Source organism: Chlorocebus sabaeus, chromosome 20 (assembly GCF_047675955.1).
Source record: "Chlorocebus sabaeus isolate Y175 chromosome 20, mChlSab1.0.hap1, whole genome shotgun sequence".
Taxonomy (NCBI): domain Eukaryota; kingdom Metazoa; phylum Chordata; class Mammalia; order Primates; family Cercopithecidae; genus Chlorocebus; species Chlorocebus sabaeus.
Window position 1 is genome coordinate 22,713,838 of NC_132923.1, and position 12,255 is coordinate 22,726,092.

The 12,255-nt window shown below is 43.2% G+C and overlaps 1 protein-coding gene across 5 annotated transcripts; it reads left to right on the forward strand.

Moving 5' to 3' along the window:
• The first annotated feature begins 109 nt into the window (after positions 1 to 109).
• AP4B1 (adaptor related protein complex 4 subunit beta 1) lies at positions 110 to 10,163 on the forward strand. Of its 5 annotated transcripts, none has more exons than XM_007977501.3 (11): positions 110 to 210; positions 449 to 637; positions 2,378 to 2,602; positions 3,371 to 3,501; positions 3,872 to 4,019; positions 4,830 to 5,326; positions 6,421 to 6,504; positions 7,289 to 7,392; positions 8,756 to 8,963; positions 9,183 to 9,464; positions 9,730 to 10,163. In XM_007977501.3, the coding sequence occupies exons 2-11, from the start codon at positions 525 to 527 to the stop codon at positions 10,152 to 10,154; spliced, it is 2,217 nt and encodes a 738-aa protein (XP_007975692.2). In that variant the 5' UTR covers positions 110 to 210; positions 449 to 524; the 3' UTR covers positions 10,155 to 10,163. The 5 variants fall into 5 exon arrangements, with proteins under 5 accessions (XP_007975692.2, XP_007975691.2, XP_007975693.2 ...); XM_007977500.3 differs by having other exon boundaries at positions 198 to 300; XM_037998065.2 differs by lacking the exon at positions 110 to 210 and adding an exon at positions 235 to 252.
• Positions 10,164 to 12,255: the final 2,092 nt, after the last annotated feature.

Below are 12,255 nucleotides of genomic sequence, written 5' to 3' on the forward strand. Positions count from 1 at the left end.
CCTGCAGGGTGAGAGGTTGGGGGAAGGGCATCCTAAGGTCGGAGTCGGGACCAAGCTCAGCCCTGGCTCGCTGGGAGACCGGCAGCGCGCTTCTGTTTGGTCTCTTGACAAGGGGGCGGGACTTCCGCAGAAAGGAAGATTGGGCCTATCTGCGATGAGAACGGCTTGAAGGCGCAAGAAAGGCTGGAACTGGAGAGGGAGGGGTCTGCGGTCAGTCGGACGCGGCGCTGGAAATCCGGCGGAGGGCCTAGTGTTAGCGGGAGCGATCCGTGGGCGGGGCGAACGGCCTGCCGGGCGAGGGTAGGGCCTGAAGAGCCCAGGGTGGGGCTCGCGGGGTCGCGGAGGGCGTGGAAGTGTGTCAGGGCCAGCGTGCCGGCCCTACGGAAGCCGAGCCTGAGGCGAGATTTCGTCTTTAGTATTTTCACTGACTCATATTTCCTTTACTCAGGCTCCCACATCAAGACGAGAAGGAGCCCACGAGTTACCGTGGGAGCTGTGGGAGCTGCCCTGTGACTTTTAGGAAGATGCCGTACCTTGGCTCCGAGGACGTGGTGAAGGAGCTGAAGAAGGCTTTGTGCAATCCTCACATTCAAGCTGATAGGCTGCGCTACCGGAATGTCATCCAGCGAGTGATTAGGTATCACCTAACTCCCGTCGCGTGCTGTTTGCTCCCTTTGCAATCCCCATCAGGGCTCACTAGCCCCAGTCTCTCTGAAAGGGTAAATTAGCTTTCACACGTGGCAATTATATGGTTCGGTCTTCGTCCTGCTGCTTTGGAGTACCCTCTCAGTCTCTCCTCTGCAGCATCTTTTACTTACTTGGGTAGTTTCCTCCATATCACAGGCTTGAACAATTACTGCTAACTCCTGGATCTATAATATAGCTAGTACAGACTTCTTTTTTTAGCTTCAGACCCACGTATCCCACTGCCTGCTTGGCATTTCCATGTGCATGGTTTATCAAAAGTATGTCCGAAATAGCACGGACATTCTTCCGTCTTCCTCAAACCTGTTCTTCGGCTTACATTTGTGTTGATGAATGCCACCAGCAGCGACTATGCGTGGGAGCCAACCTCGAGGACACCCAATCCCCACTTCTCATGTCAGATGGTTTGAATTCATAATTCTAAATATCCACCCTCTCTTGTTTATTGGCGTTGTTGTTCTGGTCCAGGCCTTCATCACCAAAGCAATTGCAGCAGCTTACTAGTAGGCCACCTTGCCTCATTTGAGACAGAATTTTTGCATTATACAAATCTGAACACATAACTCTTGCCTACAGCTATGGTTCACAAACTTTACTGTGCACAAAAATCCCTGGGGGTGCTTTTTGTCATCCAGTCCAGGGATTGATTCTGATTTCAGTAGGGTAGGAGGGAACCCAGGAATCTGTATTTTTAATAAACATCTCAGCTGATTCCAGTAGGCGACCAGTTTGAGAAACAATGAAGTCCAAACTTACCACAGCACCCAAGGAACAAGCTGTTGAATTCAACTACCTACACACTCAAAAAAATGTATGCCGCTCCTGCTCATGTCTACATACCTCATACCTTCTGTTACATCTATTACATCTGGGTAATGAGCTCCTGCTCATTCTGGTAAAGTGTTACTTCCTCTGTGAAGAAACATTTTCTGACTTCCTGCCGGTGTTTGACCTCTGAATCCCCTCTGTGCCTTGTACAATACTTCTGTTTAAATACTTATTTATCATACCATAATTAACGGTATTTTTATCTGGCTCATTAATAGATCTGAAGTTCCTAGAGGTCTGAGACCACACCTTCTTCAAGATTACGTCCCAAGAGCATGTCCCTGGATGTAAAAGTTGAATTTCACCAAAGTACTAGGGATTCAATAAGTGTTTGTTGAGGCTGGGCACGATGGCTCACGCCTGTAATCCCAGCACTTTGGGAGGCCAAGACGGGTGGATCACCTGCAGTCAGGAGCTCGAGACCAGCCTGGCCAACGTGGCAAAACCCCGTCTCTACTAAAAATACAAAAATTTAGCCAAGCATGGTGGCACGCGCCTGTGGTCCCAGCTACTCAGGAGGCTGAGGCAGGAGAATCACTTGAACCTGGGAGGCGGAAGTTGTAATGAGTCGAGATTGTGCCACTGCACTCTAGCCTGGGTAACAGAGCAAGACTCCATCTCAAAAATAGTAATAAGTGTTTGTTGAATGAATAGAAGAATAATGTTTATTGCAGGCCTATGGTATGAAGTACTGTGTGATATAATAGACAAGGTAATCCTGGCTGCTACCCTCTAAGAGATCACAAGCTAGTTGGGTAACCAGGACATATGTAAGTAAAACTCCCTCCATTGTTAGTTGAGGATTTTGCATTTTACTTCTTTCTGTCATGTGCGTTGGTTTCAGGTACATGACTCAGGGCTTGGACATGTCTGGTGTTTTTATGGAAATGGTGAAGGCCAGTGCCACTGTAGATATTGTCCAGAAGAAGTTGGTTTATCTGTACATGTGCACATATGCTCCCCTGAAACCAGATCTGGCTCTTCTGGCCATCAATACGCTGTGCAAAGACTGCTCAGACCCCAATCCAATGGTGCGAGGGCTGGCGTTACGGAGCATGTGTAGCCTCAGGTGAGTACCGTTTTCTCTGTCTGGTCCTAAATGGCTGATGACTTCAAGAAATCACGGGGTAGGTTTTTAAAGAGGATAATTTATTTGAGCTCCTTAATACTGGGGAAAACATTATTGTACCCTGAACTTAGATTTTCAGCCACTGCTTTGGCTTAATAACCTGTATCATATAATTTTATTACAGGGAGTTTTTGATTCTCACTCTAAGTAAAATAGTCCTCAATTTTGGTTAAATATCTCTAAACAATTATGTGTATATATTTTTTGCTGCCTGTGCATCATTATTCCAAATGAAAAGTCAAATTAGGCTGGGCGCAGTGGCTCATGCCTGTAGTCCCAGCACTTTGGGAGGCTGAGACAGGAAGACTGCTTGAGCTCAGGAATTCGAGACCAGCTGGGCAAGATGGTGAGACCCTATATCTACAAAAAATTAAATGGGCATGGTGACATGCACCTGTAGTCTCAGCTACTAGCTAGCAAGGCTGAGGCAGGAGGATGGCTTGGGCCCAGGAATTAGAGGCAGCGGTGACCTATGATTGGGCCACTGCACTGCAGCCTGGGTGAAAAAGTGAGATCCCCATCTTGAAAAAAACAAGAGAAAAACAAAAACGTCAAATTATGGCTTTTTAAGCTTGATAGAGGCTTTCTGCAATTCTTCATGATCTGATGGGTGTAGCATCTACTAAACTCTCTGTTAGGTCAACAGGGGCCGATGTATGTCAAAATTAGTATTTCCGAATCTGGCTGACTCCAGGATGTGTTGCTTAGGATGCCTGGTGTGCAGGAGTATATACAACAGCCTATTCTCAATGGTCTGCGGGATAAGGCTTCGTATGTCAGGAGAGTGGCAGTCCTTGGATGTGCCAAGATGCATAATCTTCATGGAGACTCTGAAGTAGGTAAGTTCAGTGTAATCCATCATGGTCAATGTGCCTCCATTATGTATAACTTTATAAAAGATTATGTAGCTTTGGTAGAAAATAATAATGTGGCCCCAGTTCTGTACATATCTCTTTAAGTAGGATGCAGGGCTTGGTATCTTCTGGAGATGAGAAGTCCTTTCTCTCGGGCCCCAGTGAGATCCTTTGTATTAGCTGCTTAAAACAGTCTGGACATGGCAGGTTTTTTTTGCCTTGCACTTTAGTATGGCCTTTGTCATTTTTGTAGCAGAGAAGTTCAACTTTGTCTACTTGGAGCTATTACTTTGGCTACATCCCTGTTACTCTGAAGCTTTTCTTCTTTATCTAAGAACTTTGTTCTTTTTTATAGATGGTGCCCTGGTAAATGAATTATACAGTTTGCTGCGTGACCAGGATCCAATTGTAGTTGTGAACTGCTTGAGGTCTCTAGAGGAAATTCTGAAACTGGAAGGAGGCGTTGTCATCAATAAGCCCATTGCTCACCATCTCTTAAATCGGTATGGATGCCTCAGTGCTCTTTTTATTATGAGATCTGCGTCCTTGTGGGATCTTGTTGATGTATTGAACAACTTACGTGAAGTAGAAAAGAAAGTTAACCATTATTATTATTATTTGAGACGGAGGTTTGCTCTTGTTGTCCAAGCCGGAGTGCAACGGCACTATCTTGGCTTAGCGCAACCTCCGCCTCCTGGCTTTAAGCAATTCTCCTGCTTCAGCCTCCTGAGTAGCTGGGATTATAGGCATGCACCACCATGCCCGGCTACTTTTGTATTTTTAGTGGAGACAGGGTTTCTCCCTGTTGGTCAGGCTAGTCCCAAACTTCGGACCTCAGGTGATCTGCCCATCTTGGCCTCTGAAAGTGCTGGGATTACAGGCATGAGCCACCGTGCCCTGCCAGTTAACCACTATTAACTCCCTCACATTTCACTAGAGAATTTCTTTTATTTGCCTTAGTTTCCCTTATTGATATAGGGAAATAGAAATATACTGTGGGAATAGGTTCCACCCTTCTCTAGTCATTATGTCCCCCAAACTAAGCCATTTATAGTGTCTTAAAATGTAGGGAACCTGGACCTAGCATATGCTGATCATGTCTTTGGTCTTAGATGAGTGTGCATTTGTATTAACAGCTCATCTTGGAATTTTAAGCCTTTTTTGTGTAAACTTTAAATAGTACATGAAAAGAATGATTTAATTATGAATTCTCCCTTTGTTATGATGAACAACCAACTGGTCATATGGCAGTGGCATGGAAATGGCCCTAATTTTGTTGCTAAAATAGCTCTTTTGTTTTCTTTTTTGGATAGAATGTCAAAACTGGACCAATGGGGCCAGGCTGAGGTATTGAACTTTCTGCTACGCTACCAACCCCGCAGTGAGGAAGAACTATTTGACATTCTCAATCTGTTGGATAGTTTTCTCAAGAGCAGTAGCCCAGGTGTGGTGATGGGAGCTACCAAACTTTTTCTGATCTTGGCAAAAAAGTTTCCCCATGTACAAACCGATGTCCTTGTGCGGGTCAAGGGACCTTTGCTAGCTGCCTGTTCTTCGGAGAGCCGTGAGCTGTGTTTTGTTGCTCTTTGTCATGTACGCCAGATCTTGCATAGTTTACCAGGTCACTTTAGCAGCCACTACAAAAAGTTTTTTTGCTCCTACTCGGAGCCCCACTACATCAAACTACAGAAAGTGGAGGTGCTGTGTGAGCTGGTGAACGATGAGAATGTGCAGCAGGTGCTAGAGGAGCTTCGAGGGTACTGCACGGATGTGTCTGCGGACTTTGCACAGGCTGCCATCTTTGCCATAGGTAGGTGTCTGCTGCTTTTCCTTCTTGAGAGACCAGCCAGCGAGAAAGCTGTGGTTAGAGGAACCATAGAGAGCAAAGGGCATGAATCTTGCTTCAGAAGCGAAGTACTATGCACTAAATAATTGGGTCAGTGACTACAAACAAGGGGGAAGAGAGTTGGTTTTTTTTTCTTTTTTTCTTTTTGGTCAAGATTGGTGTTGCCCTATCTTCCAGGATGGAGAATACAGGTAACTCAAACTACAATACTTAAAATTTTTGTTGTCTTGTATCCAAAATGCTTTCCTATACGTCATCTTACCACAGTCTCATGAGACAGTCAGGAAAAGTAGACAAATGTCATTAACTTCATTTTAAAGATGAAGAAACTCAGGCACAAAAACAGTTATCAAGTTGCCAAAAGGACATACAGTTTTAGAAATGGGACTGAAACGCAACTTTCCTGACTCAAAGTCCTTTGTTAATCCACCAGTCGTTTATTGAGCTTCTACTATGGGCTGTGTATTATGCTGAATATAGAGAAACAGAATAATTCCTAAATCTTACAGACTTTTTCATAGTACCCTGTCTGGAATTTAAAAGGCTGGAGGTGACTCAAAAACTGAAAACAGCTGTTGAGCTAAGTTTTGAAGGATTTCAAGTATAGGAGGAGGAGAAACCCTCATATTTGGAATAAAACATGGTTATTGTAGGGGCAGAGAAGAGGGAGCAAAGAGGAGACTAGAAATCCTTAGGAGACTGCTGTCAAGTGTCCCCCGCAAAAATACTCCTTTGCAAGTGTGCTGCAACAAAAAGGGTGTCTCATATCTGGCTGCCATGTAAATACCTTTGTTACTATAAGTTTTCAACCTTGTTTAATGGGGAATTGTTTTGATATGAGCTTTTAATTTTCTAGTAGTCAGTGAGAAAAAATGATTTTTACCAGAGTTCCCTTTATAGCAAACTTATATTCTTAGTTCATCAAAGAATGATTTGTTTTTTCTTTTTTTTTTTTTAGATAGCTCTGTTTCTTTTGTCTTTGATTGGTGGGAGATGATTTTAGATTGAGGTACTAATATTTCACTTGGCAGTTTTCTCTTCTTTCCCTTCTTTTGTAGGTGGCATTGCCAGGACTTACACAGATCAATGTGTTCAGATTCTAACAGAGTTGCTGGGTCTTCGACAAGAGCACATTACCACAGGTAATGCCTGCCTTTTTAGGATTTTTGATTTTTTTGTCAAGTGCCTGGCTTATAGTAGTTGCTCAAAACATGTTTGTTGTTGAATGAATAATATAGAGATTTGAACTTTTCCTTGCATCATCATCTGCTGCTGTTAGAGAAGCATAGGGTCTATAGATCTAATAGGATATTGAGTCTTTAGGCTGCCTTGAGTCTATAAGGCTGTACTATAGACAATGAAGGCTACTAGGATGACCTTGCTTGATATTTCACCAATTTTACTTCTCCTTTTGTTTTATGGCAGTATGCCATAGGCAGTGGCTTCCAGGGTTGGGACTAGGGTAAGTCAAGCAAGATGCCTAGGATGCAAAATTTAAGAAGGCAGTCAGTCTTAGGTTCCTGCAAGAGCCAATCCTGCATGTCTTCTTCAATTTTGAACCCTAGGCACCTCACTTGCTTTATCATTTTCCCAAGCCAAGCCTGGTGGTTCCATTTATACTGTCTTTAGTGTTTCATTCAACAGCAATACTACCCCACACACATTTGTATATGGCTTTACGTTTTACAAAGTGCTTTTTCATACATTAGTTCATTTATCCTTACATCAATCTGATAAGAGCAATATGCAGTCAAGAAATTATTGCTCATTTCATTACATTTCTTAGATAACCATTGACCACACCTCCAAAACCCATTTTATAGAAATCCATCCAGAACCATGAGTCTGAATACATGACTGTTCTTAAGATTCCTCCCTACCTGGAGGCTCTAATGCTGTGCTTTTGTACCCTGGCCTGTATTGTAGTGGTGGTGCAGGCTTTCCGAGACCTGGTTTGGTTGTGTCCTCAGTGTACTGAAGCTGTGTGTCAGGCCCTGCCCGGCTGTGAGGAGAACATTCAAGATAGTGAGGTAGACTATAATTCTCCTTTACTTCTAGTTAGAGGGAGAATGCTTGAACCCTTGCCCTTTAAAATGGAATCTAATTATTCTCTCTACCCTGTGTTTGAAGTGGACACTCTTCTAATTGATTGCCACCTTAGATTCTCTTTTGGATATAGATGGCATATAAATTATAAAAATAAGATTTATCTGACAGTTTTTATTACAAAACTCTGATACCATTGTTCTCTTGAACAGTTTTGTTTTGTTTTGCTTGAGATAGAGTTGCCCAGGCTGGAGTGCAGTGGCGCGATCTCGGCCCACTGCAACCTCTACCTCCCAAACTCAAGTGATTCTCCTGCCTCAGCCTCCCAAGTAGCTGGGATTACAGGTGTGCACCACCACGCCCATCTAATTTTTGTATTTTTAATAGAGTTTTGCCATGTTGTCTAGGCTGGTCTAGAATTCTAGCCTCAAGTGATCCACCCGCCTCAGCCTCCCAAAGAGCTGGGATTACAGGCCTAAGCCACTGCGCCCGGCCTCTCTTGAACAGTTTTGAGTCAGAGATTTAGACCATGGAGTTTTTAGCTAGAATGAGAATTAGAATCATTTGTGAAATTTTTACAAAGATTTGGACGTAATCACAGGTCTACTGACTTAAATATTCAGGGGTGGTGGACCTAGACAGATAACTTTTTTTTTTTTTTTTTTGAGACAGAGTCTAGCTCTGTTGCCCAGGCTGGAGTGCAGTAACGCCATCTTGACTCACTACAACTTGTGCCTCCTGGTTTCAAGCAATTCTCCTGCCTCAGCCTCCTGAGTAGCTGGAACTACACGTGTGCACCACCACGCCTGGCTAATTTTTGTATTTTTAATAGAGACAGGGTTTCACCATGTTGGCCAGGCTGGTCTCGAACTCCTGACCTCAGGTGATCCACCCTCCTCGGCCTCCCAAAGTGCTGGGATTACAGGCACAAGCCACCGTGCCCAGCTGACAGATAAATTTTTAAGAAGCTTCACAGATGAATTTGATGTGCACTCTAGGTTAGTAGCCACTTCTGTGAAAATTTTAGAGAAATTCTTCGAGCAACTTCCACTGAAACACTAAACCCCGATTGGGCCAGAGGCCCCAAACCTGAGGAAACCTTATTTATTGCTTAATCCAACATAGGCTGTGAAAGTTTTGAGTTTCCTCTTGTGTATTAGAATTTCATTCCTGTTTGTAATAGAGAGTATAGTATAGTAGGGGGAATTGGTAAATTAAATGAAGTAACTAAAGATTATACCTTTTCTGCTGGCACTAAGCAAAAAGCAAAACCAGTGGCTGTCTACAATCTCCTTTGTTTTAGACGGTCAAGTGTTGAGGGCTTGCTGTTATTCCTTTATTCTCTAGGGGAAGCAAGCACTTATTTGGCTACTTGGTGTCCACGGGGAAAGAATTCCTAATGCTCCTTATGTGTTAGAGGACTTTGTTGAGAATGTGAAGTCGGAAACATTTCCAGCTGTTAAGATGGAGCTGCTCACTGCTTTGCTGCGCCTTTTCCTCTCTCGACCTGCTGAGTGCCAGGACATGCTGGGACGTTTGTTGTATTACTGCATAGGTGGGTTTTGCAGGAGGACATAGTGCTTGCCACGACCCATAGTAAAGATTCTTAATAGCTTTCATTGTTTGGTGAGTCATGTCTGGGACCCGAGAAGAAAACGTTAATGCTTCCTAGGGTTTCCTCTCTCCTTCATTTTTTTCTCCTATTATGGTTGGCACAAAAGTAGGAGGAAAGTGGTTTTGTTTTTAATGAAGTCAATCTGTTGTCTTACCTCAGAGGAAGAAAAAGATATGGCTGTACGGGACCGAGGTCTCTTCTATTATCGCCTCCTCTTAGTTGGCATTGATGAAGTTAAGCGGATTCTGTGTAGCCCTAAATCTGACCCTACTCTTGGACTTTTGGAGGATCCAGCAGAAAGACCTGTGAATAGCTGGGCCTTGGATTTCAACACACTGGTGCCAGTGTATGGCAAAGCCCACTGGGCAACTATCTCTAAATGCCAGGGGGCAGAGCGTTGTGGCCCAGAGCTTCCTAAAACTTCATCCTTTGCTGCGTCAGGTAAAAACAGTCCTTACATTAAATCTTGTCATGATAAATCTTTACCTTTTCAATGATTGGCAGAAAGTAGAGTATCATAGCACTAAAGCTCAGACTGTTGTCTGAATTTGAAGCATTTGTGAACAAGAAAGAGGTTCATCATTGGTTATTTCAGCCATTTATCCAAAGATGAAAGTCACATTGTGTACATTTGGGAATTTGGGTAAAAAACTTAGCTCCTACAGATTAAGAGTATCTTTCACACAAGTTTTCTGTCTCTTTTTAGGACCCTTGATTCCTGAGGATAACAAGAAGGAACAAGAACTCCCTGATTCTGGAGCCCTCATGCTAGTCCCCAATCGCCAGCTTACTGCTGATTATTTTGAGAAAACTTGGCTTAGCCTCAAAGTTGCTCATCAGCAAGTGTTGCCTTGGCGGGGAGAATTCCATCCTGACACCCTCCAGATGGCTCTTCAAGTAGTGAACATCCAGACCATCGCAATGAGTAGGGCTGGGACTCGGCCATGGAAAGCATACCTCAGTGCCCAGGATGATACTGGTTGTCTGTTCTTAACAGAACTGCTATTGGAGCCTGAAAACTCAGAAATGCAGATCTCTGTGAAACAAAATGAAGCAAGAACCGAGACACTGAATAGTTTTATTTCTGTATTAGAAACTGTGATTGGAACAATTGAAGAAATAAAATCGTAACAGATTCTTGTTGCTTGTCCAGAGTAAGATGAATAACTATTACAGTTTCTTAGTCTTTCTTTTTAGAGCTGCCAGTAAATCCAGATAATATCAGATACAAAGGAGAGTGGAAAATCTAGAAATCAGGATTCTTAAGTTTTTGGCCAAAGAACATTGATTCATTCCTTTCATTCCTATTGGCAATTGACCCCATTTTTCAATGATGATGTTGTAAAGGTTAATGTTGGTAAGGGAATGGGGTAAGGATGGGATTTGGATTATTTCCTAATCAATTTTAGGAATTGTGTTAGTAATTAAAGATGGCTGATGTGTGGAAACTGACAGGGGTCATCATTTATGGGGGTCATCTTTTCTTCCCTGGATTATTATAGCAAATTGCTAACTGTTCTCATATTTCCAATCATGCTTTTTAGGCCAGATTCCAAAGTCCTTAATGTCGTCTAAAGTACCTCTTTGGTGTCAAGTCTTGCCACTCCCAAAATGCCTTCTCTTCTGGCAGAAGCAAACCATTTGCATTGCAGTTCCCTGTATACACCAGCTTCTTTCACCTCTGTGCTTTAAACCTGCTTTTATTGTCTAGAACATTTTTTCACCCTCATATCTTCTTGAATTAACACCTTGTCTATCTTTCAGTGTTCAGCTCACTCATAAGCTCCTTCAGGAAGTTTTCTTTAACCCTCACTGCCTTCATTAGGGATCTCCTTCAAGCTGTGAAAGTAGCTACAGCATACCTCTAGCAGTAGTACTGTGATTGTTTTCTTGTTGCTTGTCCTCAATTTTTATTCTGTTCTTACCTGACCACATTTTGTGCATTGAAGCAACTTATGGCAAGAACAAATCTAATAAAATGATGGTAAAATATAAAGACTAGCGAATCCAGAATGGGAAAAATTAAAATACCAGTTAAGACCAGCTGGGTTAGGGATGGGGAAATACACAAATGTTCAGGCTGTTTGGGCCTATTAGGTGATACAGTTGAGCCTTGATTTGTCTCTATAGGCGATTTAGCAGTCATAAGGGAAACAGTTATAATTATCATCAGAGAGGAAGAAACATTGATTTCTAAAAGAAATTTACGTGTAGTTTCACATAGGTGGTACTAAGATATGTGCAAGATCCTATGAGAAGTTAGTAATGGGTTTCACATGACTTTCTTACAGTATTCTTCAACGAAAGCAGAGACGTTAATATAGAGCTTAGATTGGGTGCAGTCGTTCATGCCTGTAACCCAGCACTTCAGGAGGCCAAGGAGGGAGGATTGCTTGATGCCAGGAGTTGAGGACCAGCCTGGGCAGCATAGTGAGATCCTGTGTGTAAAAAAATTCAGTTGGCCAGGCATGGTGGCACATGCCTGAAATCCCAGCTGCTCAAGAGGCTAAGGCAGGAGGATTACTTGAGCCCAGGAGTTCGAGGTTACAGAGAGTGGTGATCACACCACTGCACTCCAGCTCCAGCCTGGGTGACAGAAGGAGACCCTATCAAAAAAAAAAACAAAAAACAAAACAAAACAAAAAAACCATACAAAAAAGTACGCTAGACATGGTGGCTCATGCCTTTAATCTCAGCACTTTGGGAGACCAAGGTGGGTGGATCACTTGAGGCTAGGAGCTTGAGACCAGCCTGGGCAATGTAGTGAGATCCCCATCTCTACAAAAGTAAAAAATTAACCAGGTGTGGCAGTGTGTGCCTGTAGTCCCAGCTACTTGGGAGGCTGAGGTGGGAGCACTGCTTGAGCCTAGGAGTTGAGGCTGCAATAAGCTATGATCACACCACCGAACTCCAGCCTGGGCTACAGAGCAAGACCCTGTCTCAATAATAATAATAACAACAACAACAACATGGTGCTTAATGAAGGCATTTCTTCAAGGACTTAACATGATCCAAGAATATAGCCGCCATCATCCAGCTTAATTCAAGGATTTCTACTATCTAGATACACAGATGAACACATACCCTTCAGAAAATTTTTCACCTATCACTTCTCTCAATTAGGCTCTATTTTTTTTTTTTTAATCTGAGACGGAGTGTTGCTGTGTCACCCAGGCTGTAGTGCAGTGGTGTGATCTCAGCTCACTGTAACTTCCACATTGCAGGTTCAAGC

Bases quoted from the DNA above. Each gene is read 5' to 3' on its own strand.
- AP4B1 (XM_007977501.3), top strand. From the start codon at position 525: ATGCCGTACCTTGGCTCCGAGGACGTGGTGAAGGAGCTGAAGAAGGCT. The intron at 5,327-6,420 runs GTAGGTGTCTGC...CTTCTTTTGTAG, and splicing joins GGCTGCCATCTTTGCCATAG to GTGGCATTGCCAGGACTTAC. The intron at 7,393-8,755 runs GTAGACTATAAT...TTTATTCTCTAG, and splicing joins AGAACATTCAAGATAGTGAG to GGGAAGCAAGCACTTATTTG.